Below are 27,881 nucleotides of genomic sequence, written 5' to 3' on the forward strand. Positions count from 1 at the left end.
AATAAAATGTTGAATTTATTCTTGAGATATTGTTACTGTTAATAAATTCCTTAATCTGTTTTCCTATGTTTATAATACAGGTTGAATCCTTGAGTTCAATCAAAGCTTGTGTTATGCTAAGGACCATTTATTACAGCATCAATTTTCTATTATAAAACTTCTATTTTCAGCGGTTTATAATTCAGCCATGAACATTTTCTCTGGACTGAAGCACGGCAAATGACATGCCGTCAGTTATAAGGTTTCTTTTATTATTTTTAAAGAGACTTTGATTATTATTGTTTGTTATATGACAGCACTATTTACAAAATCAAAACAGAAAACACCATATTTTTCAGATATTTCTTCTGCCTGTGTAGCTGTTACTGAAATTAAAATTTTAAAAGCAATGCAGCTAGTAACGAGAAGTCTTTTCGTAATATTGAAGTTACTCTGTAGACGTGTGGATTCTGTATGAGTGAAACCTTTTTCCCTCATTTTTGATTATCATTTTGGTATGTAAATTTTGAGTCCTGTTATAAAGCTTTCTTAGCAAGTTCTTGTACTTCCTCAATTTCTGCTAACATGTGTTCCTGAGCGCTTGGGGGATCTTGGCCCCCTATACTGCCTAAACATTAATAGTCACATAGCAGACTATAGAGGCAGAAGATATTTGGATTTGAATATGAATTTATTGAAGTGGAATTTATGGTCTTCAGGGTCACAAGCATAGTTTTCACTTGGTGTTTCAAGAATTGACTTGCATCTCTGAGTGGGCTGGACGTTCCTAAAGGAGAGTGAGGACATGAAATCGCGCTGATACTCACTGTCTTTGAACCACCTAACCGTCCCCTTGGCAGTGGGTGAAATTATGCTCCACTGAAAATCAGTTGGAATTTGGGATTTCTTACAATCTAGTGTTCAGCCTAGGCTTAGTCTTCCAATATAAATGTATACTGTATTTCTTTTGCGTGCTTCTTTCATAGTAACTGGATCTTGGCGCTAGTTAAAGAGTGTGGTTGGGGACTGGCACTGTGGAAAGACGAATGTTATGTGACTTTCTAGCTCAGCCAGTCACTTTTATAGGCAGTGCTGCCTTACATTTATGAAAAGTTGAAGAACCAGGTTGTTTCTGCCCTGGGTAAGATGCACGAACCAGTGAGGTGGTATCTCTCACACGCTCCAGCACCTCACTCAGACGTAACCTGCTCAGGATGCTTGAGATTATCGGTAACAGTAGTGTCTCTTCTCTGGCATGAGACAGTTCAGGCAGAAAAACTGCTATGGCAACTATCTGCGAGGAGAAGTAGAGTGACCAAAAAGTGTTTTCTAAGATCAGCTTGCCCGTTCACACAGGCATATCTGGTCCGAGCCAGTCATGGGGAATTTCAGTACATTAAATTTTAAAATTTTATCTCAAATTCAAGGAGATATCTGCAGCAGAATTATGTCATTTGAGACAAAATCTCCTCAAATTATGTCACTTTTTTTCTAATTCCTGTGTCCCAGAGAACAAATCTCTTAATAGATCATCATGGTTACATAAAATATATTTTAGCTAGTTTCTTTTATAGGTCTTTTGATTTAATAACATTTCAAATATTTCCTGTAGTAGGAATTAACTAAGATGGTCACCTCAGGATTGAAGAAATCTTTGTCAAAGGACTTCTCTTGATAATTTCAAAATTGAATCAATTTTGTTTTGTATTGGTCTCGTATGAAATTCCAGTTCCTGTCTTAGTATATAGTTACTGGTTTTTACTTTCAGTTCTTTTCCCCTCTGGTGCCTTCTGGGTAGTTGGAAATGGTAGTGGCTTCTGGCATGTTGGAAATGCAACAGAGAGGTAATAATAGATCACTCCAAGGACATTATCTATTCTGCTAACCATCTAACATACTGCAGGGAATATAATATGACAATAAAGCATTTATCTTCTCCTTACTGAAAGGTTCATGGTATCAAAACAAAGTTGACTGTTGCTCAATGGACCCACATTACTTATCCCTTCTGCTTCTGATAGTTACAGCTGCTATTTTTTCTGTTGTCAGACAGGAGGATTTCAGGAGATTCTAACTGAAATTGAAATCCTTGCTTTGATTGTGGGATGCTTATGTCACGACCTTGACCACAGGGGAACCAACAATGCCTTCCAAGCCAAGTAAGTTTTCTAATTCTTATTACTTTAATTTGTTTTCCTTCCACAGAAGAGCAAAAGGTGACCAGGATAAAGCATGATATGTTAATTTCAGGCCTCCTGGGCCAAGGTCACATATTCTTATTTTTGTATGTAGTGAGGGACTGTCCGTCTTTATGATTCTCTGTTCTTTGAGGTAATTACTGACTTGTCCTTTGTATCAGGCTGTTGATTGCGTTACCCTGATGCACTGAGACCACATGTAGAAATACCAAAGTCTGGTGTTCGTCAGGCTCAGGTATGAACTCTGGTATTAGACACAGGAAACTGAGACTGCCTGGGTTGCTCTTGCTGGCTGGAATGTATGAACTTAAACAAAACCTTGTTAAGCTAGAAAAAGAAAAGAAAATAGGTAAGACTGAAATCGGGCACATAGGGCCATTGGTTTGTATAAATGACTCCTCTGTGGCCTGTCTCGCACGCTGGAGTACACAGAGCCTGTTTGGTGCACAGGGGTGGCCTGGCCACCCAGTGAAATGGTGAGTACCCCCCAGAACATGATGCTGGGTTTTGCATTCAGATTCTTGCATCCCCTAAATGAAATCTTGCTCTCTGGATCTTTTTCAATTCCAAAAATGAATTTTATTCTAGTCAAGGTGCTTAGGACCTGATCTAGCAGCCCGACTTGCACATTTTTTTACTCTCTGGGGTATTGCACTCAGACACATTAGTGAGGTAGAAGCAGGTTAGTGGAAGGTTTAGTGGTACTCCTCCTTACTGGAAGGTGAGCGAACTCCCTTGACCAAGGTCAAGTTGTGCCCAAAATCTGCATTTGAAAGGCAGCAAGAAATGTCCCTTGACAACATCCTGGCTCAGCTCTTAAATGGAGCTGTCAGTCACACAGACTACTTCTCCATATCCCATGTTGTTTTGTTGACTCCCTAGGTCATCTTAAGAGATCTGGGGAGACCTTGCAGCTCTGTTGCCCTGCAGATCCCAGGGTGTTTGCAGCTTTGTCTGTTCTGCATCGCTGCTACTCCTGTAGTCTGAGGAGGAAGTGGCCAAATGGTTGTCCAAAGATGTTTGAAAGATAGGGTGATGTTGTATTAGCCTTCTCTATTCTACGCTTTTATGTGCAAAAGAGGGCCCCATTTGCTGCAACTTGTGTATGCATGGACTGCTGCGTTTCTGGGACAAACTGCCTCACTGAACGTCACTCAAACTGATGTTTCCGATGTTCTCTAAGCTGCCATGTCCTCAGCTATTGGTGTTGCTCTACAGTCTCAATGAAACAATGACACTGTCTGGATCTTCAGTCGTCATAGCCAGGAAAATCAATTGCAGTGTTCAAAAGACAGAGCTGCTGGTGCGAAGGTTACTAAGCACTGCTAGATGTCTTTTTGCAGCAGAGTCTTGAAGAGAATCAGAAAAGATGAGGCAAATAGGAAGCTCAGCTGATTGATGTTTATGTTCCTGATTCGCAAAATTGAGACATAAGATTTGCATCTCCACAAGTTAACCACTTCTCTACTGTAATGTTACACAGCAATATCTCTTGAGCAGAGGGATGGGTGAGTTAAAGGTAGAGGTTTCAGCATTAGAGTGCTCTCAGTTATCCCTGTTGTTTGACAACTGAGTACAAAGAAGAGGCTACCATTTTACGGCTCTATAAAGAAAATGCAAAAAATATTCACAAAAGACAAACATTATCACACATGTATAAAATAACCCTGAAAGCAGAAAGGTGAGGTCCCAGAAGGGAAGTAGTGGTGAACATTAATTGCCCTGACAATCCAGTCCTATTCCCTCTGCTTCCCAACAGTGCTCAGTTTCATAATTATAGTCTATATTTTTTTGTCCTTTAAACTCAGAAAAACCACCTGCTCTATGCATTTTGAAGCTAATTTTATTTGAGACAATAAATGTGATTAGCAAATACATTCTAAGGAGATGTTAAACTTTCCTTTTATATTCATAGCTTTCATTTCTGATTTTCTGTTTACCTTAGTAGTTTTTAACTGCCTAGTTTTATGGACTGTAAAGACAGGAGCTCAGCTGCATTTGCAGGATTTTTTTTAAAAGTGTTTGTAAACGTTCATTTTAAGCTGCTGTTATTATATCTACTAGGAATTGAAAAGACAAAGCAGTAGCAGAGGAGGTGGCCCCTGCCCCAAGGACATGACATTTTGTCCTCCCTGTGCAACCTGGTGTGTCTGTGCTGCAGAGTCACTGCGGCGTTTCTGAAAGTTCCATTCCAAAATTTCATGTTGTTCCAGAATAATCTTTAGTTCGCCGATGATATTTAGCAAGGTCTGGAACATAAATGCCTACTGTCTAGCTTTAAATGAATATTTTGAAATTACCAACTCTCTCAAGTATGGTTACTGAAATAGAGAGCGTGACTGTATGATTACCTGACTAAATTGTGTCTGAAATCTGCTTCGTAAGCAGACGAGCAGCATTTGTTGACTCCCCGTGTTCTGTTCCAGGAGCGGATCAGCCTTAGCTCAGCTCTACGGCACCTCTGCTACCTTGGAGCACCACCATTTCAATCATGCTGTCATGATTCTCCAGAGTGAGGTACAAAAGCATTACTATTAATCTCACTGTAAGCTGTTGGGCAGTTTGAGCCAGGGAGAGGAAATACCACACACAGTACCTTTTTAATGCCCTCTCCTTGAGGAATTATTTATTGGTTACCACAAAGGTCACAACTAGCACAAAATTAAACAACTACGAATGCTGTTCGTATAGCCCAGAGGTTATATCTGTCTCAATCAGCTAGCGGCAAGGAGAACATACCCTAATCACGTGGTCAGCTTTTACTCAGTCTTCTTACATATATCCTGCTCAGTGGCGTGATAGGTAGAGGAGCTCTTACCTTTTCCATAGGTGGTGTGTGCAGTATATCACATTCATCCTTTCCTGGACCAATTCAATATTTTGACAGTTCTTTTGTAATCAGTATTTTCGTAACGGTTTTGAATTATTTTGTTAAATGACTTTTTTTACAATTACTCTCAGTGATATTGTACTGTCCAAAGTATACTAGCTGCTTTGCCAATATGTATAAAGATACAGTTCTTGCCTAGAATATCCTTTGAGTAATGGTACACAGCATGCACTAGCCAAGAGATGGAGTAAGTAGGGGAAGTAGAACGATGGACGCACGTTCCTTACAAAACAATGGTCGCGTTTTGTTAATTCTACAGAAAACTTATTACAAAATGTGTTCAGTATATAGAAAACGAAACTATTGTGCACATTTGCACAACTGGAGACTATATGCTACTCTGCAGTAACTTTTGAAGAGCATTTGGGAGTGTCCTGTGATCACAGGCAAATGGGAACAAGGTGATAACTTTACCTCTGTGTTCAGTGTTGCAGAGATCTGTCATGCGATACTGCTCTAGTATTCAGTTTCTTGATATTAGGTTAAAAATGTAGAGCTTAAAAATGTAGATATGGGAAAGGAAAGCCCCAACATCTCAAATAATCAGCATTTTAAATAATCAGCTCAATCCACATAGCTTAAGCTAACTTATTTGGAGGGTGATAACTGGAATTAAACAGCTCTTTATACTAGCAGAGAAAGGCATAACAAAAAGCTAAAAGTTGAGAGTTAAGCAAATCAATTCAAAACAGGGAAAAGGGAACTTTTTTTTTTTAAAAAACTAATGAGACTTCAACCTTTCTTGGGAAGTGGTGAATTTTCTGGTTCTTGAAATCTTCACCATAGCAGGATGTCTTCCTGGAGACAGACTCAAGACAGGGCTAATTGGATGAAAGTTTATACCTCATATCAGAATAGATGTTTTTTTAACCTTTACCAGTTTTAAAATCAAGAAACTTATGGGGGCGGGGGGTCTGAAATATATTCCAGCTTCTTTCCTAGATATAAAATACTACCTCCCTGAAATGCAAGTCCCCCTCTTTGATCATCAAGCGTCTCGTTCTCCAGGTCCTTATTTCTAGACCAGAAAATTAATCCCATTGGGATTTTTATTCAATATTTATTAATGAAACACAGCACCCATCAGTTTGGAGTAAGTGTAGTGTTTTTTTTATGTGAATTTAGTCATATGTGACTGATGTTACAGCTAGAATTCTCCATTAATTTTGATTCTTACAGCTTGTTTTCGGCAGGATTTTATGGAGAAATTATAGAATCTCTGTCCCTCTTACTTTTCAGAAGTTGAGTTACAAAAGCACCTTCCTGCTCCCAAATATCAATATTAAATAATTTGTTTCCTTTCATTCTGTTTATGGAGCATCTTCCAAGACCTTAATCCATGACTCTGAAAAGTAATGTATTGGGCCTTCAAAGGGCCTTCAGGCTGCATAAGATTGCTGTTCTTCCGGCTGGGTAGCGAGGGCTTGTAAGACAACCTCGTAATAGTCAGAGTGAGCAAAGATACTGTTTTGAATGAAAAACTGATTTAGTGTCTTTGACTGCTCTACAAGCAGTTTGTGTGCCTGCAAGCAGCAGCAGAGATAAATCTATTAGGAGCACAACTCAAAAGCTGCAATGCACAGCTCCCAAAAACATTTAATAAGAGGAAAGATTGAGTTGTATCCATAGTTTTTCTCCATAAACTGAATCTGTGCAGAGTCAGATCAAAGAGTAAATCTTTTCTCGAGAGGCTATAATTTCAGCAGAGTTTGGAAAACCATCCCGGGTGCTTGATTACAATGGTCAACTCTTCCACCCCAATGTAATCTCAATAGCATTAACATTATTATTTTGTCACAGTTTTGCCATGAATCAGAAAAAGCCTCTGTTACAGAGAAGTAGTAGACGAAAGAGTTAGAAAACCCTTTAAAAACCTATATTGATTGCTAGCCCTTTACCTCCTTTATCTCTTTCATTATAGGGTCACAACATCTTTGCTAACTTGTCCTCTAAGGACTACAGTGACCTTATGCAGCTTCTGAAGCAATCGATATTGGCAACAGACCTGACTCTGTATTTTGAGTAAGTATTGGCATTTTTTGTACTTGACAAATGAAAATTCGAAGAACATTCTCTAATGACCTATTAAATACCAATAAGGATATATAATATGAGAAATTAGTGTTTAGCTGTGGTTGAAGAGATTTAGTCTAATACGTAGTATATCTAAGCCTAATAGAAATATCTCAAGTGTCTAAATAAGTTTTGCTTCAATGCATAGCGTGTTTGTATCAACAAAAGGCAAGTGAAGTCATAGGCTGATACTTCAGAGCAGTCCTAGGAATCAGCTACAGCTCAGCTCTGTAATCCCTCTGTTCCTTCTGTAATAATTTCTTTGGGCGTTTAGAAAATCAAGGGTGTTTCGTAATTTTTCCACCATTTCAAATCTACAGTAGTATACACACCTGTGCTAACAAAAAAAAAAAAAAGTATATTTAATTACAGAGCCAGATGCTGAGTTAGTGAAAGTACATGTAGCTTCTCTGAAGACAAATTATGCCAATTTGCATCAGATGAGGGTGTCTGGCAAAGTTAATCTTTAGAATATTTAGTTAACTTTTATCATACTTAGAAGTATGATGGGATATTTCTCATAAAGTTTTCTTTATCTTCCTTGTTTGCATATCAAGTCTCCAGGTAGTCTTCAAGTTCGTGCTATTTCTTTTCCAAATTAATTAATAATTACAAAATATTCACAGAGAGAATGCATGCAAGTGTTCCTATGGTTGGAGGAGTTGAAGTGTCATGGTGACATTATGCTTTTGGAATCCCACTCTCTAGCGCATGCGTGTGGCTGACTTCCAGAGAGAAGTGCTGTAGGTGTGCAGTTTTGTGTCCTACCGTCCCAGGCTTGACGTTTCATTCTTAGGAATTGCTATGCATTAAGAAATAGCTTGATTGCCATTAGCATCCTGCTTTGTACAATGCTGCATTGTAACACTGTAGCATTTAGTTACAATTTCTTAACTTTTAGGGGAGGAAACATGGATTTTTTTTTCTTCCATCCTGAGTGCTGATGGTTTCCAGAACATTTCCAGAAAACTTTAGGCAAAGTCCTTAGCTTGTAATCTGTTCATCTATCTATACTAAAAGTGTATCTTTAACTGAGTGCTAAGGGGAATGGTGCAACGTGTCAGTTTGCTCAGTATTTGATTACAGTGTTAAGGGCTCTTTCCTAATAATAGGTGCAGTAACTGAGACGCTGCTGTTCTTTATTTCCTGTAAGTCTTTTCTCACAAAAGCTGTATTAAGAAAGTATTTTAATCAATAGTGTTATTATAAATGACTTCTAAAGACTAGTCTATTAAGTGCTGCTTATAATTTAGCATAAAAATCTGGAGCAGGAAAAATAAACCCTTTTCAAAATACTCTTTCTGACGCTGTCTGTTAAGATTGCTTGTGATTTTGAGGAGTAATATGACAGTGGAAATTGCTGACAGCTTTTCATAAGAAACGAGGACCACAGTGAGGTTTCAGTATGGATTCTCTTGTCTAAACACAAATCACAAGGGCTGCAGAATTGGTTTGTGCAGCTGGTTGTGAGGGTTTCCTCTTCGTGGGAGGGATCTTCTGCAGCTCTTGGAAGAGCAGGAAGCCCTCTCTTAGAGAGGGCGTGTTGCAGTGCCTCAGGAGGAAACCCAGTCCAGACTGAGATGTGACAGAGCTTTCTCTCCTGCCTTTCTTTGGCTGAAAAACTACATGACTGAGTGGTTTTTTTTTTTTTAGTTTTTAATGCAGAGAAATAATCTTCGAAAAGAGATATCAGCTGAATTTCAGGATTATTCTTCCCTGGCTTGCCTAATTGATTTTTATGTGCTACATAAATCAGAAAACTTTTAGCAAACAAAGCCTCTTTACTTAGAAGTCTGCAGATAAGTTATCTTTTCTTCTCGTGGTGTTATGATTCATTAATCAGGCCATTGTTGTGCTACTGTACTTCCAAATGTCAATGAAAATCATTTGCCAGAAACAATGATTTACACCTGTAAGAGACACCCTGTGTGAATAGATATTTCCATGCAAATGCCTTGCTACCCAGACTTGTTCTTTCCGTTTGGTACCTGTTAAATGTTTTTGCAGAGAAGGAAATTTTCATATCGGCATTCTTAGAATGCCTAAAACTAATGATCACAAAGTCCGGCTAGCACCCAGGATAGCAATCAAACTCCAGGCACAGCAAGACCTTTATGACCTTCTCAGGGTGCTGCTTTTCTACACAAATTTCTAGCAAATTTTGTAATGTGAAACCATTTTATATCACGTTTCATGAAACATAAAGGAATTAGATCTCATCATGTAGCCTCTGTGTCTCTCAATTCTAGTGTCATCATGAAATCCATTATAGAAGGACCCTAGAGTAGGAGTGACTAGTCATATAATGCACGACACTCAAGGACCAGAATAATGCAACATGGGCCGTGTTAAATTTTGTCCAGTGGTAGTGAGCAGTGTTCCCAAAGGTATGCATCTCCTCATGTGTAAAACCTGAACTCACTGCCATCACACTGCACTTTCAAATTTATATGTCACACATTGAATATGAATGGAAAACAGGGTATGTTTGCACTGAAGCAATGTGCAGTTGAAGTAATTACTGTTTCAGTACTTCAGTCCAGCTGAAGTAAATGTAGAAAATACAAAACTCTCAGCTCTCTCCTGTTAGAAATCTGTCTACGTTTCCACTTGGCACAGACCCCTGTGAGATGGGGCTCTGGACTGTCACTCAGAAAATAGGTATTCTGTGTCCAGCTTTGATGTTAGTATGTTGCGTCACCCTGGGCAAGTCACTTCATATTTTTTCCCCATTTATTCCCCTCTGCTAGGACAGGATCTGTTTCAGACTATGTGTGTAGTCACAGTGTGTGCAGTAAGAGCCCCTTGGATTCTCAGTGTGCGTTACCATAAAAAACTATAAACCATGATAAGTCAAAATTTTGATACTTAAAGACTCCAAACAATTGTTAACGTGTACTGACTCATATTTTATCAGTCTTTGAGGAAGTAGGTGAGATCTTCCAGAGGACAAAGCATGGGACCAAGCAGGGTGACCTAGTTTCTAGTTGATAATAACTACTAACTCGCTGTGACATCTGCAACCTCTGTGTCTCAGTGTTATCTTCCATATGTTGGAAATAACACTGCTTAGACATCTCTGAAAAACCCTTCAGTATCCAGAGGTTAAAAACAAAAAAAAAAAAAAAAAAAGGGGGCATTTTGCAAGGACAAGTAAAGACAAGTGTGTCTGTTTCAGGGGTATTGCTACTGTCTGTCTGTCCACTGCTGTAGTCAAATATTTCATGCTTCCATGGAAGACTGAACATTTTGATATCCTTTATTTCCTTATCTGTGGAGACCATAAATACAATATCATCTCTTTTATCAGGCAGCTCTGACATTGATGACAGACATTTATAGAACATGTTCGGAAATTAGTATGTTTCGCTTAAATGGCCTGACAGCGTAACATCTTTAACAATAATGCATGGGGTGTGATGATTTCGAATTGTCAAGAGAACAGTGTTTCTGCTGCAGCGCTGCCCTGAAAGCGTCTGTTTCCTTCTCTGATGATCTGTTTTGCTGCAGGAGGAGAACTGAGTTTTTTGAACTTGTCAGTAAATGTGGTTATGACTGGAACATAAAAGACCATCGAGAAATATTTCGGTGAGCGCCATTATTTCTTGTTTTCTGGTTATTCCAAGTTGTAGCCGTATTTGTCAGGGAGAGAAGACTGCAGTAACAAGAAAAGGTAGCTTGTTTTAAAATAAGCAGGTGATTTCTAAACATTATGAAACCAGAAATTAGCAGAAAAGGAATCAGTATGCTCACCTTTTCCATTCCTATTTCTGCCTTCACATTCTCCATCATGTTTTCTTCCCTTTCTCCCAGCTTCACCAATTACCTCTCAGCCCTTGCACTCTCTCCAGAAAGCACCAATACTCTGGCCTCAGGGCTCAAGGACCCTTCCTGCCCATTTCTCTTTCCTTCCTCATCTCAACTGTTTATTTTCATTGGCCGAGTGTCTCTCTTTTCTAGTCTGTACCTGAGAATTTGCATATGCACTGTACTCCTCTAGCCCTCGAGAATGATCTGGACATGCATACTGTAGGAAACCTCAGACATTGTGGGTGGTTTGGGTACGCCCCACTTTTGAGACACTAAAATCCATGTGTTTGCATATGGATGTCTGATTAGGTCTCGATTTAGTTAAAATTTCACAGTTTCATTAAAACTGTGTTTCCTTTTGATCCTTTGGCTGAAATATTCCCCATTTTCTATTTTCCGTATCATTTCACCCATCCTTAATTTTAGATTTGGGCAATGTATTTGATGCTTCATTTTCAGTGCCCTTGTTCTTCATTTAAACTTTCTCAGACTTTTATCTGCATCATGTACTGTACATAAACGCTTTCTACAGCTGAATGGTTTCTTTCTTCTAATGCATATAAAACATGGTTGCAGCCTGGTATTAAACTACAGTGCAACAGTATAGCTCATATAGTAAATCTTAAATTTTTATTGCAGATGAGCAGTAGAAACTGCTTAAACAGTGTCTGGGATGCCTCTTATGATTATAGGTTCGCTTGCTACAGCAGTCACTTACAAATAGGCAAATAAATTAATCCAGTTTTCAGGTATTATTATATAATAATGCCCTTACTTATATCATGTGAAGCACATGCTTTCTGGTATATTGTATAAATTAATATAAATAGTGTTAGGAGTACTGCAAAATTAGCAGTTACTCTCTTGCAATACCGTTTCTTTTCTAGTGTGCAGTGCACAATGCCAAAAATTCGTCTTCTGATGACCTGCAATACATTAGGCTTCCTAGGCACAATTGTGATGTAAAAGTAACGCTGATGGCTGAGATTTCAAACATGTCATCCTTTTTTTCTGGAGGAAAAGGAGGTGCCAGGGCTGACATTTTATATATGTATTATTTATTTATGCATCCAGAACAGAGTTGTTTAGAAAGCCAACAAAGGTTGATTCAGCCTGTATTGTTCATTTCTGTTTTTCAGATCAATGCTAATGACAGCCTGTGACCTTGGAGCTGTGACCAAACCGTGGGAGATTTCGAGACAGGCAAGTCATGATTAATAGCAGGGCTGGGAAGAGGTGGGACTGGTGGGACAATATTCCCAGGGCCCTGTCTTACAAGGGACCAAAACTGGAATCAATTTACAGCAGTATTAATGCTGTAAAAAAATAGCAGGAGGTTTCTGCAAGGAATGCTTTATTGCATAATCTGTTCATTTGCACATGCTGGTGAGCAGTATGTAGGCACCTGAAGAAATCTGGTTTTATAACCTCTCTCCCTCTTGTGAATCTTTTAAATCTGTATTTAAAAATGGGTAGATTAAACAAAAAAAGTGTTAGCCATATGTAGTTTTTGCTTGCTTGGTTTGTCTCAAAGCTTTTCTTTGTAGTGTGCATGGCAGAGGCAGAATCTTCCCTAAAGCAAAAATACCAGCAGATAATCTGCAGACCTTGATTAATATTAAATCTTCAGTTTTGATAGGAGAAATGTGCTAAATAGCTCAACAGTGATGGGAACACTGCAAGTGTAATATAGAACCTTATGTAGCATCCGGTACTTAGAAGTAAACAAAAATTCAGGCTTTTGCTGCTGATTAGGCCATGAGTATACGTAATACTCAAGACCAACATTTGGTACAGCAAGCAATTAAAATGTGAGAAAGCAAGCTGCTGGGCCAAGGCTTGTCCCAAGAGTCTTGTCCATTACCACATGATTTTCCCACTTTGAGGCACCTTTCCTTACTCGACATCCATCACTAGTATTTCCTCTTTCCCCATGCTAATAATGCTCTGTCCTGTCTTCAGGTCCAGAACAAGTGGGCAGAAGGCAGGATATGTTGGGAAATGGGGTTTTGGAGGAATACACAATATCAAGAAGCAAACAGAAAATATACCAGTGCAGTTCAGTGTAGGTAAGAAGCTGGAGTGAATTTGACTGGCTTAATGGCAAAGTGATTGTTTTAAAAAATAAATAAATAAATAAAAAGAAGGGATGAAAAGACAAGCTAGACAAGAGAACTAGTGAGATGGGAGTAGCCAGATTTTTCGGAGAAGGACAAGGAAGGCAGCAGAAGCTGAAAAGGACTTGTATGCTTTTGCAGTAGTACATGCACATTAACTCAGACAAAAAGCATTCATGTGGTAAGGGCTTCAGCTCAGCTTGCAATTTTGTCAAATGAATATATTTTGCTTTTATAAGCAGACTATGACAATAGTCCTTCTAAGGCTGTTATTTTACCCAGCCAGAATATGATTACCTCTCACATAAATTAGGGAGGTTGCTGTTATCCTGCAGTGGGAAAAAGGGTCGCAAGTCTTTTCAGTACCACCAAACCACAGCTGTGGTATGTGGAATTCCCCCTTATTTTTCCTCTTTAACCCAGTTAGCTTCTCCATTTTCTTTGACAGCTGAAATGTCAAGTAAGATCTGCTTTCCATGTTGTGAATCTTTGTGCTACGGTCTTGAATCAGTGCTGAAGCCTCTGGCAAACTCTTTTTTAATTTTAGCACATTCAACGTCTGCTGAAAATTCCCATGCAGCCTTGCGTACAAGTTTACTTCATGTTGAAGAGTCCAGGCTGGGATTGCCTGAAGCATTATCTGGTTGAGCAGAGGCCAAAAAGTCCATAGAGGGAAAAGCAAGGGAAATACTTGGACCTCAACTGTGCATAAACAAAAAGAACATGAAAAGTGAGGGAGAAAGAGATTGAAACATATGAATCAAAAGGAATAAAGATTAAATGTGTAAAGGCAAACTGTAAGAAGACAAGATAGAAACAGACAAAAGAAGAGGGAAAGGGACTTAAGGAGAACAAGATCAGAACAACAGTGAGAGGGCTGAGAATACCTCTTGATTACTCTTATACAATATACTTGGCAAATCCTTAATTGCTGCTAAGTTGTTAAATTATTCATCTCTCTGGAGTATTGATCCACAGTTTTATTGGTGTGCTGGGATTTCATACATTATAAAGTTCCAAACTATGTGGTAGCCTGGCTGAAGATTTAACAGCACTTTATAACATCACTTCACCTACTTCTAATTTATTTTGAAACTCCCTATTTCAATTGTAGCAAGCTTAGGATTCGTGAATGTTAGCTACCAGGCAATTGCTCAACCAAGAAATTTTGAAATTTTATGAAGTGCAGGTTCTCTCCTTAGTTCACCGTGTTGTGCTGTGGTATTATGAAATCATTTTCCCTCAGTGCACTTGAAAACAATAAGCAGTCATGGTAAGAAATTTCCTGGAGGCTACCTTCAGTAGATAAGTTTCCTTTTGTTGCATCTCAAATGTCACACGTGCACCTACCTTCTCAGCCCCCACATATGGGGAAGAGCAGAATTCGTTTAGGCTGCTATATCAAGATTGCTCATTGTATGACTTCTTGAAATTTCTGTTGTTCCCACAACTAATTTGTTTTTAAATCTCATATTCTTCCAAGAAGCACAAACCTCTGCTGAACAGAATAACATCTTCATTCACAAAAATCAGAAGGACACATTCCGCCTTCCATCCCACCAGTTCCTGCATTTAATCCAATATGGTAATCATAATCTGAGTTCACATTTAGGTGTTCAGGTCCTACAGCGATGACAGGCGCTGAAAAAAAAAAAATAAAGCCTGGTGGAAAAAACCCTTTTATGATCTCACTTTAAATTTAGGCAACAGGCATTACTTGTTAATTAATTTTCTTTGACAAGTGAAGTTGTTCAATAAGGTAAGAGCCTGTAAATACCCAGAGAGCTCTTGCACACCTTACAAAGCATTTGTACAGAGACAATTATATATGCCAACAAGAAACTATAATTCTCCATTTCTTTCTCAGTGCTTGAATAAGTTACATGGACCTGCAATGAGTGTTACCTCCACAGTGCAATGTAATTCCCCCAGTTCCTTATCAACAGGTGAAAAAAATGTGCCTGTAGGTGGTTATGGCTATCTATACCCACTGTGTGCCCAGTTCTGAAAGGTTTACAAACATGAGCCTAACATCAGTAATGTAGGTGGGACTATTAACTTGTTTACAGTTAAGCATAGGCTGAAGTCATAGCCTGAGCAACAACTCATGGCTCTAAAAATTATGCAACAAGAACTCTAATCTTTATCATGATTTATGTTTTAGGCAGCTGAACTGGTAACCAGCGAGTTCTTTGAACAAGGAGACAGAGAAAGATTTGAACTCAAACTCACCCCTTCAGTAAGTTTTTGTCACTTCTGAAATAACTACCCACTTGGATGGGGTAAGAAAATGTCAGTGCATTCATTCAGGAGAACAAACTGCATTTTGTATGGAGAGAAATATCTTGGAATAAATAAAAACTCTGTCCAACAACGAGGTGCATGTAGAGCCACATATAGAGCGCTCCAGTCAACTCAATTACATTTGCATTGAGCCCTTCTCTCCATCTTCTGCACCTATTCCCAAAGCTGTTTTGTCTGTTAATTTTCTAAAGCAACAAGTATTATTTCTAATGCACAGTATTCAAACCAAAAACCACCAGATAGATAAGGACATCAAAATCTTCAGGTTTACTTTATGTTGTGGCCATCTACTATTTGTGTTATTTGATGTATCAAATGCTGAAAAGGCATTTCTGTAAGTATGCAACTAAATATAACACTCTGGACGATAGATCAGTGTTAAGTGGAACATAGGCAGATGAGTATAAAGTGTCAAACAAAAACTAAGCGGAAAGAAAGTTTCATAAAGGTTTTCAGTGAATGGTTTGAAATACCCCAAAATGTTGACAAACCACTATCTGGGTGAAACAGGAGAGGGGAAACAAGAAAGTTTTCTAAAGAATTTAACTTACAAGCCATTCACAAATATGTTTATGCTTCCAAAAATAAAAAGAGAGAGTTCCCCATTGGTTCAGGCTTGTTCTCGCTTCGGTAATACTTGCACATGAGCATACTCCCTGTGGAGATATAATGTAGTCAAAAAAGTTAATCAGTTTGTAGTAAACAAGGCTCAGCTACAATAAATGGCTTTCCACTTGTACACTATCACAGCTTGGGAAATTAATGGATTTCTCTATAGTAGTTCTGTGTGTATGTTTTCCCAGCAAAAGAGTAGCTAAAAATCCAGTAGCATAGTAATTAGTCAGTCACAGCACTTAACAATTCTGGGACCAAATCTAGTCCTGAGTACCTGCAAGCTCCATTCCCTATAAGATGTGCTTTTTGTACTATGTATATAAAAGTTACAAAGTGCGTTTCTCACGCTAATTAAGCATACAGGTAATTTTTTTTCAACACATATATTAATGTTAATGTCTTCAAGTAGCCATGATTTCCAGTGCAAATGGCCCAGGTCCAGCAACCGTACGAATTATTCTGAAGTGTGCTGTTACGTCTGCAGTTTAGTCATACTGTGGACTTGGTGGAAGTGCAGAGAAAGACCAAAGCCAGAGCGTTCTTATGGATTCCTCATATCTTTTGAAAATCTGCATCCAACAGCCTAGATAGGTGGGGAAGAAGAATGTATTGCTATTGTAGTGTATCATCTTCAGCATTTCCTCCATCATAGGAGCCCTCTCACTCTTTCTTTGGGCTCTTCAGTTTACACCAAGGAATACTATCATTTGGGGCCCACATTTGGCTTGCTTTGAAGCAGTACAACTTGAAGGAAGCTTTTAAGGTTTTCCTCTCTGTTTGGCCCTTCAGTTTCCAAGAATCCGGTTTAGTGATGTGTGAAGTGTTTTATGTTGGAGATTAGACCAGTAATTAATAAGGAAGTTCATCAGTTCTAACATCTGATGTCTTAGGATCAAAATCATGTGAAATTTTACCATGTTGATAAGGAGGAATTTTTAAACAAGATCAGCTGCTGATGTACTTCGTGACATATCCCTATGAAAAGCCACCTAAATAGGTATTGCTGCTAGTTGGATAAGATAGAGAAGGGAGCTGTCAGTAAGATAATGTGATATTCTGTCTGGTAACTCAAGGACTGAGTTCAGGTATTATGCAAGGATTGCGTTATGTTTAAAAAATCTGAAAAGGACAGAAGTTTTCAAAATGATTTGAAGAGGAAACATAGAATTTTCCAAAATCCCACTCCAGATTCTCCTTGTAAGATCATGTAGTCCTTGAATCTTACCTCCATGTCTTACTTGTACTGGGATACCTGTACAGCAGGCTACAACTATATGAATTCAGGCTAGACATTCAACATAGTATAACTGAATTTCTGGAATATAGAGAGGTTCCAGAAAAGTAAGTTATCAAATCTAGAGGAGATAGATAGGCCCAGAATAAGAACAAACTTTCCATAGAAAAAGACAGGAAGGTTTAAAACTTAGCATATTCAGAGTGAAAAAGAGACATTAGGTGAGTGGTGTGGGTAAGCCAGTAAAGGAGGACTAAGATCCTGCAGAAGGAAAGCTGATAGACCCAAGTAATCTGAGGTCACGGAGGAAACTCACATTCAAAACTCTTCATAACAGTTTTCTCCAGCTCCTTTCATAGGGCAGTGCAGCCAGTAGCTGAGCCTCTTTAACATCAGCTTTGGCCTCCGTAATTCTCTCCTTAGAGGTGCCCAGCAGGCAATGAATTAAGCTGTTTCCAGAAGAACAAACTGGTAACAGCTCCCAGGATTGATCTGTTGATTCCCCACCCTTCGTTTCACAGACATGGTTGGTTCTGCAAAACGGGTCTGTAATCGTGAGGGAGGGAGTCAGCCCAGATCCTTCAGTGTTCATTTTGCTGATCTGGAAAAACCTGTGTGAGAAAAAGAAAATTTCTGCTCCAAGTGATCTACTTTACATTTCCCCAGGATGTTTCTCACTAGCTGAACGTCAACTGCAGGGCATTTGTTTTACATTACAAATTATTAAATTTAAATACGTTCAGCCTGCAAATTTCAAAACAGGATTGAAAATAAACAGTTTATTTTTCATGCCAGACAAAGCAGTAAGAAGGCTGCTACAAAGACTGATTATGGTTTACAAAGTGTTCTGTTTGTGAGAATTTGATCGTAGCTCCAAAGTGCTGGATGATGCGTCTATAAACTACTTCAGTGTAATAAAGTGTGACAGTTTTGTTCCCTTCTCAATTCAGGCCATTTTTGATCGGAATAGAAAAGATGAACTACCCAGGCTGCAGCTGGAATGGATTGATAGCATCTGCATGCCTTTGTATGAGGTAATTTTTACTTACTGCTCATGTCTGTTTTTCCCTCTCTAGGGAAAAAAAAGTTAGCTTACAGTGCAGCCTCGGAGGCTGTTTGAACTCTTATCTTTCTTTGACTTTACCAAAAGTCTGAATTCTATGCAGAAATTTTCAGCTTCCCTGACGGTGGTAATATCTGTAAATATAATTTCTCTTCAAGTTCTAAAAGCTGTTAAGGCAACAGTTTATTTCTAGCTGAGACAAAATGATTCTCACTGTAGCAAGATGCGGCCTGTGCTGCGGAGTAGTGCCAGTGGGATGTGCTAGGTAGGTGCTGCTTGTCTTTGGCGCAGGTCTGCGTACCTGAGACCCAAAGGGAAACTCGGGGCTGAGCCTTTGCGCTCGCTTCTGGCTCCTTTCCAAACTGTTAAGGGGCACTGTAGGCCAAGGCTTTAAGGTCAGTGACAAAACGATTTGTGGTTTAACCTGTGTGCTGTTTAACTTGGAGTTTACTCTTTTAATCATTCATCCACAAAGGTTGTTTGGGTGCCTGGAATAAATTATAAGCCCTTAAGTACTACTTTACTAGGGCTATGAATGACCAGGATAATGTTTCCCTATTTATTTTGGATTAAACTAGCTTCAGAACTTGACTCGTGTAACATAAGCTTCACCATTTTTTCCTCTCTTATCTGTATACAAAGCAGAGCTATGCGGGCAGGATGATAAATGGAAAATAACACTGTAGAATCTTAACCATCAATAACTGTGTCAGCCGATATTCCTCCTACTCACTGAAACCACAGAGACTGCCTTATGCCGCTAAAGACTGCCACTTCAGTCTTCAGTATCTGAGAAAACATGGAGATGTTCTCGCTAGGCATTTCTGGCGAATGCCAAGAACGTTCTCCCTTTTACCGTTGCACCCAGACTGCCACAGACCTCCGTGGAGTGAGTCAGTGATGATACAAAGCCAAGTGCCGGGCAATGGGTACTAGCTCCCCTGTTCACGTTATGCTATTGAAAATGTTTGTGAATGTAGCTTCCTTACACATATGGAAAAATGGATTAGTAGTTCCTTTTCATTTTTATAGACCAGATGTGTCACCAACAGCAACTGAGGTAAGAAGGATGATGTGTTTTCTGCCCTCTGAACCCTGTGGCATCTGAGCCTGCAGTTGTGGTAATAATGAAGGGACTGCCCAGCAGCAAAGACAACTCCTGTTGCATGACATGATAACGCCAATGCATGTTAACAGCAAGTGGGCTACAGCTTCACCAGTATTCTTGTCCCTTCCTTAGGACAGGTCAGTCTTGCTCATGATGAAATAAACTGTAAATGTATGGCTTTTCAACAATTAAGACAAAGTAAGCACAGAAGACCCACAGTGACTTACATTTTGTAAACTACCAGATTCATCTTGGACATTATGTGAGGTAGGGAACTGACCTTGGAAGAAAACTCTTTAAAAACAATGTTACTTTTAATGTAACAGTTACACTAGAATGCATATTATACCAGAATTCATGATTTGTAATGGCATCTGTAATCCAAAGAGTACAATAAAGTTGGAAGAGCTGATAATCAGACCATCCTCTGCATGAGAAGACTAGATCTGAGCACTAAAGCTCTGGTTAGTTAGCTCCATCTTAGCAGGAGATCTCCGGGGAATATATTCACATCTGATTTCCCTGCTTTCTGCTGTCTTTGCATCACGCTGTGCAGCTATTATCCTGCTGCTCAACAACTTAAAAAAGAGACACCATCAAACCTCTAAGTCATTGCAGCACCAGCCTTAGGGGTAAACAGAACACTTGATGTCATAGTATCACACTGCGTGAGAGGCTCTCTTGAATAGGAAGCCAAGTTTTAATTTTCATATCTGGCTTAATCAAACCTCAATACACATATCACATCAGCAGTGTATTCAGGCACTGTCAATCCTCTGCTTAGGGCTGGCTAAACACACTACAACTATGGCTAAGTCCTGGATTTTTTTTTTTTTTTTCCTTTCTAAACGCGTTCTTTAAAATTCTAGCCTTTGTAACACATTGTAGGGACTGCATGTGGGGACAGAATGGGTTACATCATTACAAATGCAATACAAAGAGGCAGAGTGGCAGCTGACAAATTAGTAAAATCTTAGTGGTGCTTATGCAGCTCAGTAGCATAGTGCTTATAGAAACCGTATGTTTGACATAAACATTTGACACTCATTTTGCTATCAGAATTACAACATTAAACCATAGAGAACAAAATCAAGGCTTTTGCATATAGTTATTTCTATAATAGGGATTAGAAGTCTTTGATCCATGTGGGCAGATGCCGGTATCCAAAGCCCTGAAGGGAACTCTGTGGGGGGGGGGAAACGTGTGCGCCCATACCAACCCAACTGCTGCAGCAGGACTTTATGCTGTGCCCCGTTCTACTTGACACCCACACAACAGAGACGGTCTCAGCAGTCAGTGAATGCTGGCAACTCCCATTAAAGTCAGAGAGAAGTTTTGCTTTAATCAGAAAAGCAGTAAGTCTGGCACATCAGGGTGACTAACGACACACACATACATTATTATTATATAACAACTGTGCAACTCACTGATGCTTCAGAGAAAGCCGATCAAAAAAGCAAATGTAAACTCAGAAAATGTCACCGCTGTAGCCGAGTTCCTCCTGCAGCATCAGGCTAGGTGACAAGATCTTATTTGTTTGAGGCAGTCCCAAGAGTAGGCTATTCTTGGCACCTGCAGCTTTCTAAAGTACACCTTCCAGTAGAGAAGGCACTTTAGAGCCCAGCTTTCCAGGAGCGACCACTGACCTCCAGACACCACACCAGTGCCACTGACCACACCATCGCATACTTGGACTCTCCAGAGTCCAAGCTTGTGGGCACTCTGGGTCACAGCTTTAGCTCATGAAGAATGCTTGCTAGTTAAAACACTTAGCATATAAACTGTGCAGAGCTTTTTACAGAATTATTCCTTGCACAAAAGAGATATGGATTCAGATTAAAAAAACACCACATATATGATCTGCCTTGCCTCATTTGTCTCTCTACTCTGAAACAGTCTTTGGGATCTGATCAGACGTCTGGGGAGCTTTGGCTCTACCGCTCCGTATGTGTCTGGGCTCCTCTCTGCCTTTCCTTGGAGTAGCTGATGACAAGCTGCTGAGGTGCAGCATTTTTTTGCCCCATCACGATCAAGTCTCTTTTATCAGGGAGATGTAGATCTCAGCACTGCTCACCTGTCTAGACACTATTATTTGGCCCCTTCTTTTTTTGTGAGAAGGTTTACAAGTGACTAGCAAATCCTCAAGCTTTGCACCATGTTCCATGAGCAAGCCTGTTTTACTGTCCCTTGGGGATAGGGACAGCCCGACCCTGAAGAAAGCCAAAGACAGAGCTAATGCGCTACATGAGCTAACCTGAAGTTTGAAGCTGAATACACACACACACACACACACACACACACACACACACACACAAAGAGTGCTGAGGGTATTAAAAAAAAAAATTTCTACACCCACCCACCCATCCCTAAATTTCCCATATCCAGGCATCTAAAATCCAAAACCTTTTTGTGTTTGCTAATGCAAGGGCACTCCAAGCTGACTCCTCTCTTGTCAGAAGGTAAGCCGTGACTCTGCTCCCTTGAGCTGTCCCACATTACACTGTTTCATGTGGGAACGGAGCCATCTCCAATTTCAAAATACCTTAGTAATCAAATCTGTTTCCTTCACCCTGTATATTAAAGGATTGTGAAGATAAAAGCTTTCCAATTTTTTGTTCATTGCTTTTTATTACACTTGGGACATTATAATTTTATTGAATTTACTTTTTTGTTACTGTAGTGATCACTGATCAGAGTATTTTTATGTGCCAGTGGAATTTTGCCCTGAGTAGCAGAACAGCCATCCATTTACTCTGAAGCTCTAATTTTAGTTAGGGACTTTAGTTATGCTTTACTAAGTAACATTTGCTCTTCATTCAAAAATGACAGCAAGGAAGACGTTCATCAGTAGAGATGAGAAACAAGCTTATTAGAATAATCATTTATATGGAAAAATACATTTTTTTTGAACTATAGAGCATTTGAAATCTACTAACGTACCTTCAGTATGACATTATCATCCCCTCCCCCCCCCTTTTTTTTTTTTGGCTAGAGCGCTCTATAAAGGGGGAATACATGCAACTAAAGCAGAAAGTCTAAAACATGCCACAGAAAATAAAGCACTATGGCTACACTGACAGCTGCATTCACCATGCAGATAAAGTATTCTATACCTGTTAGCCATACGTGTTTGTGTAACGGAAACACACAATTTGGAGCATTAAGACAAACTATTTCTCTGAAGCTGCAGTAAAGAGAGGCTAGCGTTTTAACACCATCAGCTTCCTATCCCGGGGACTCTGCTGTCTGTGTGTACCTAAGAGACTCCGTCACAGATTTTTCCCCAACTCAGATTAGATTTCTCTGTGGGGAGCAGACAGAGGGGGAAAGTGCAGATCTTATTCTTTTTATCGTTAGTTTTCTCACAAACAACATCAAAGCTTCAGTGATTCACTTCAAACAAAAGAGGGTAAAAGAAGCCAAGCTCTGTTCACAGCATTGTCAGGCAGAGACAGTAGCACCATGAATAGCAGGGCCAAAGGCCATGCACTCTGCTTCTGGGCAGATAAATACATAGTCAGGTAGTCAGTGACAATGACAGCAGCTATTTAAATTTAAGGGAGATGCCTTTGTGGAAGATAAAGAAGCTCACGACTTATATGTGCCTGAGATTGCCCTGCTCACCTCTACCTTGGTGCTTCATTGAACTGTTCCATTTTACTGCTATTTTTAGTACTATTCAAGTTATTCTTAAGTATTAAGAGCTTCAGACATATAATAGAATATACGGAAGTGAATTTGCATTACTCCATCCAAGAATCTAGGAGGAATTTGGAAAGAGTAGAAACATTTATGTTTATTCCAGCAAGTGTTTTAAATTTTTTAGACTTACTGTGGATGGACAGTAAAAGTCCTTCTTTATCACATTACTTGACATGCTCAGAAGGTAATATAGTTACTTATTCTACAACTCCAAGTGCTCTTATATGCCTGTCTTCCTGCAGAAGATATTGTCTAGCCTTGTAATTACATTCATCTTTAGAGTAATTCCCCTATAACAGTGTAGCTGCAAAAGCATCTATTCTGCTCATAAGCATACATTAAAGGCCCAGGGTATTGCAAGTGGTAGAGTTTCTGCGAAGGGAGAACAGAAGTCTCCAACAATCATGCCTAACCGTGTTTCAGTTTCTCCTGTACAAGAGTTGGCTTTGACACCTAAATTGGACATGTAGATGCGCACACAGTAATTTGTGCCAAAAGTTTAAACTTCAGTTACACTTAGAAGGCAGCAGCTTAACCTTTCAATATTCCTTTGCAGAGAAGAAGAAAAAGCTGTGCTTTAAGAATCACGTTTACAGTGCCATGTCCCAATACGTCGCCCTTCTAATTACCACTTCTGCCTCTTCCCTCATTCCCTCAATAACAATTCTGCCTAAGGAAAAATTGTATAAAAAATTCAGGGTTTGATCACTGCCCTGGGAGCATGTTCCTGTCCGGAATAGACTCCATGGGACGGCTTATGCTTTACTCAGGCAAAAGTGGCTGGATGTAGCCAAAACGATGACATTTTGGTTCAAATGTGTCTGTCCTTTCTAGTCGCAAGTAAAGAACTTTTAAAATGGTTTAATAAGGAAGAGCTTATCTGTATGAACATTTTGGAAATGGCTTACTGTACCTTTCATTTAACCCATGACTGCATCCGTTTGTACAAAAGTCAGGGTACTGCTGCTCTATTTTTAAAGTTTCCACCTAGTTAGGGGGCAGGGATGGCAGGGATAACATTAAGTAGTGAGTTGTTCACCATGAACAATTTACAGATATTCACTAAAATGTGTTCACAAGTTGTTGAGAAGTGTTTTAACAAAGAAAAAAAAATACTAAGCTATAAAGAAAACATGTTCACAGGAAGCGCTTTGTTCAGGTCTGTGCAGTTCTCGTTGACATCAACTTTATAGCTTGTTGAAGGAAGAAGAGGATAACTTTCAATAGATCCTAAAGAATACAATAAAGACGCACACTTTTGGCAGCACTTCTTTCTGACATTTGACTTGGACACAGCCAGTGAAAGATAACGCATCTGTGCTTCCTGGGAATGCTTGGCTGACGAGGGTTAGTAAAGCAGGTAGATAGTGTCAGCATGCAATATGTGACACGCTAAGGCTGTACAGAAATTGGCAGATTAAATCAGTTTCACTTTCTTTGGCGATCCCAGGTGTAAGTTTACCCATACTTTCCAAGGAAGAGCAGGTGCAGCTGTGTTTGTAAGAAATTTGCTGCAGAAGAAACTTAATCAGGTTTATTATGCCACATGACTGGGCTGGGGGGAGTTGGTAGCTAAGGCTCATGTTTGTCCCTGGGAAAGGAGATTTTAGTGCTGCAAAAGGATCTCTGTAGCCTTGAAATAGGCACTCAGCTAGGTTCAGCACTTCTGTTCCCATGTCAGTTTTTTTTACTAACAATGAACCTAAACAAGACAACCCAGAATTAATTTTCTTGAACTTTGAGAAAATTCAGATACCATGACTATTTTCCAACTCCCAGGAGTGAAACAGACATCAGCGGACTGTTTTTGTCACTTCACACCATTAACCTAAGAGTCTGTTTTGTCTGCTGCTCTTGTATTAATGGAGAGAAGAGGTGAAGAAGAGTAATACAACAAAAGGAAAACTAGGAAAAGAAAAAAGAATGTGTTTATTTGCAATTTCTCTCTAAATCAGTCACTATTTCACAGTGTAATACGGCATAATTTAGGAGGTTTCAGAGCAAGGATTTCTGTGTCTATGAGTATCACCTACACCTTTTTTTTTTTTTTTTTTTTAAAACAAGGGACACAAAGATCCTGGTCTTCTTTTTTTGTTTCCTAACAGCGGTGAGGGCTTTTTGTTTTTGAAATTAACCAAGTGTTGCATTTGTTAGGGTATTTGTAATTTAGTGAGATTATTCATGGGACATTGTATTACTGTTGACAGTTTCAGGAATTTACAAAGTTCTCCCAAATTGCTCAGAAGAAGAGACAGCAGAAACATTTATCCCTTCAAGTGAGAGTACTTCTACTTCTTCAATTTCTCAGTTAGTCATCTAATGCCAAAAAGGAAACGCATAAAGTTCTCAGCTGAAAGACTGTCATCAACCAAGACATTTTAGAAAATATAGGTGGGGGGGAAGCAACATATGCCATTGACTTCAATGAAGCTAGGCTTCAGTAAAGGCTTTCACCGTAATCTGTGAGAAAAAGTGATTAATCCGTAATACTGCAATTTCTGTTGCTGTTTTACTTAGAATTATCTGCCCAATGCATTGCAGAAGACATGCAGTCATGTGTGGAAATGCATATAAAGATCTGAGGAAGTAGATTGAAAAGCTGGCAGATAAGGTAGAAGAGACAGCCAATAGAGGGAACTCAAATTGTACAGCAAATCCGAAAGAAGATAAATGGATAATTTAACAGCCATTCAGTTTTCAAGAAAGACAAAGCACAAAGTACATTGCATCAGAAAAGGACTAGAAATGATGATGGATGAAACGCTTCAAGTAAGTGTTTAACACAACAGAATCACAGTTGCCTGCAGAATTCCCAGCTGAGGGCAAATTCAAAGAACTAAATAAGGATATAAGAATGATACAGTTTGAAGAGATTTTCAAAATCCATTTAATTGCAAGGCAGAAGACATTGATCAGCTGCTTGGTTAAAATGGTGAAAGAAAAAGAGGTAGAAACCTTCTCTCTTTTGCACAGACCTTAGATGTAGAATCAAAACCATAAATAGCAGAGCCAAGTAAGATGTTGCTTACGAAACAGTAGCTCTTCCTCTTGTGGGCAAAACCTCTATTTTATGCAGTTATAATGAACAGATATGTTAGTTGTTTGTCTAGCAACTACAGCAACGCATCAGCTTAGCTACTTCAGCAGGTACCCAGTCCTTCACTAGTATTCTTTCCCTCGGACAGAAAAAACACCGTTGGTGGTCAGAGCAGATTTTGTTACCAGGACCTCAGTACATATTTTGCTCCCTGAAAGTATAGGGCACGTTTTACCAGTGGAGAATCTTATTTTGTGACTCATCCCTCCATACTATGTATATTATTTACAAAGGAGTGCAACATTATTCTCACTAGTATACTGTCACCAGAAAGAAACATAACTAAGTCATACCAGAAGAGCTGACCGCCTGTGCGTGTATTAGATCCGTTTCCAGTTACAGTTAGCTCCCTTTTGCCCTGATAACAATTTCTATAGAAGACACACCAGAAACTCCTCTCTTCCGTCAGAGAAGTTAGTGCTATTAATTTCATCTAGTTATTTCTTTAGGCACCAGAAAAATCTCTCTGGCTGAAATGCAAAAGCAAAGCACTGATGCGTTGTGTACTTGACTATCTGCGGTCCTTCTCAGTAAGGCCTAGAAAGAAAAACAAAGTCTCCATCAAGAGTAAGGAGACTGATGGGAATTTTTTGTCATTTTAAATGATCTCAGCCTCCTCCCAAATACAGTAATTTATTCAGGAACGTAATGATTAAATAGGGCCCTAAACCAGTAGGGCAGTTACTTAATTCACATACGCACACAGCCATAGGTTCATAGAAGTTAACCCCTGTATCTTCCAGAGAGGGCCTACTGAAGGTAGAATTTTAGTGATCTTTTTGTTTCTAGTACATGGGCATATGTGTAGAAATGATTTTGGTTTTTCAAAATATTCTTCATCAAGTATTTTTATTATGAGGATCAAGTCTGTGGATGACTGCAATATAGGTCCCAGTTTATCTGAACTAATCTGAAGTTCAAGGACTTTCAAATAGATGGCTCACCTTTGGCCTATGTATTCTCTCATGAAAGCCACCTCAGCAAAACTCAAGAGTCCAATTCAGCTTTGCTGTAGCTGGTCACGACTCTCTTGACTTCAGCAATGCTTCATATGCTTACACCAGGTCTGAATTTATCCCTACAGCTTCCCGGTCACTAGTCCTCCCTTTCAACTCAGAAACTGCCTACATAATAAAAGTGATTCATTAGAAACCACTGGGTTCCAAAGTAGAGTGAACACTGTGACCTATAACTTTTTGATATGTGCTCAGTAATAAAACTGAATTTATATGGTCTTATTCCATAAACTCACTTTACAAATATTAGACCCACAACCATACTTCTGTGAGCTGTAATCTTGTCAAAGCTCATAAGTTAAGCAAGGTCAAAACTGGTCAACATTTGGATGAGAACCTCCAAAAAAAACCCCAAAAAACAAAAACAAACAAAAAAAGCCCATTGTGGTCCCACATTCGTGGGTTAGGGAGTGCCATGCTGACCTTTGAAAGGATTTGGTATTAGAGTACAAGGTGTTGTATTTGTTTTAGCAGTTTAGACTCTGGCCACATCTGTGCTGCGTCTTGGATGTTTCGAGGGATGTCCTTTCCGAGAGCCAAAGCTGCCACAGCAGATTAGTCCTCTGCCCCCCCCACACCCCCTCACTGCCCTTCCATCCAGCAAAGAGAAGATCTAATGGTGAGTGCCTGGTGCCACCCATCGCCCCCTCCCTGAAGAGGTTTTTTGCTACTTCT

At 39.3% G+C, this 27,881-nt stretch overlaps 1 protein-coding gene and 1 long non-coding RNA gene across 6 annotated transcripts in view; one reads left to right on the plus strand and one right to left on the minus strand.

Moving 5' to 3' along the window:
* The window catches only part of PDE11A (phosphodiesterase 11A), a 147,171-nt gene that overhangs the window by 109,818 nt on the left and 9,472 nt on the right, over positions 1 to 27,881 (plus strand). For 2 of the 5 annotated variants that reach the window (XM_068948432.1, XM_068948431.1), the window contains exons 13-19: positions 2,029 to 2,138; positions 4,604 to 4,694; positions 6,989 to 7,089; positions 10,651 to 10,728; positions 12,090 to 12,157; positions 15,236 to 15,306; positions 18,171 to 18,254. In XM_068948432.1, the coding sequence (XP_068804533.1) occupies positions 2,029 to 2,138; positions 4,604 to 4,694; positions 6,989 to 7,089; positions 10,651 to 10,728; positions 12,090 to 12,157; positions 15,236 to 15,306; positions 18,171 to 18,254 (603 nt within the window). Of the gene's footprint in view, positions 1 to 2,028; positions 2,139 to 4,603; positions 4,695 to 6,988; positions 7,090 to 10,650; positions 10,729 to 12,089; positions 12,158 to 15,235; positions 15,307 to 18,170; positions 18,255 to 18,928; positions 19,095 to 19,315; positions 19,736 to 27,677; positions 27,826 to 27,881 lie in introns of those variants that run through there. The other 3 variants (XM_068948430.1, XM_068948434.1, XM_068948433.1) reach the window with 3 other exon arrangements.
* LOC138067641 (uncharacterized) overlaps positions 10,372 to 27,881 on the minus strand; it is a 36,516-nt gene continuing 19,006 nt past the window's right edge. Inside the window, exons 3-6 of the long non-coding RNA XR_011141893.1 lie at positions 17,537 to 17,831; positions 15,923 to 16,027; positions 14,561 to 14,708; positions 10,372 to 10,795 (exon numbers count right to left, since the gene is read on the minus strand). This is a non-coding gene — a long non-coding RNA (uncharacterized lncRNA). The remainder of the gene's footprint in view (positions 10,796 to 14,560; positions 14,709 to 15,922; positions 16,028 to 17,536; positions 17,832 to 27,881) is intronic.

Source organism: Struthio camelus, chromosome 6, assembly GCF_040807025.1.
Source record: "Struthio camelus isolate bStrCam1 chromosome 6, bStrCam1.hap1, whole genome shotgun sequence".
NCBI classification, from domain to species: domain Eukaryota; kingdom Metazoa; phylum Chordata; class Aves; order Struthioniformes; family Struthionidae; genus Struthio; species Struthio camelus.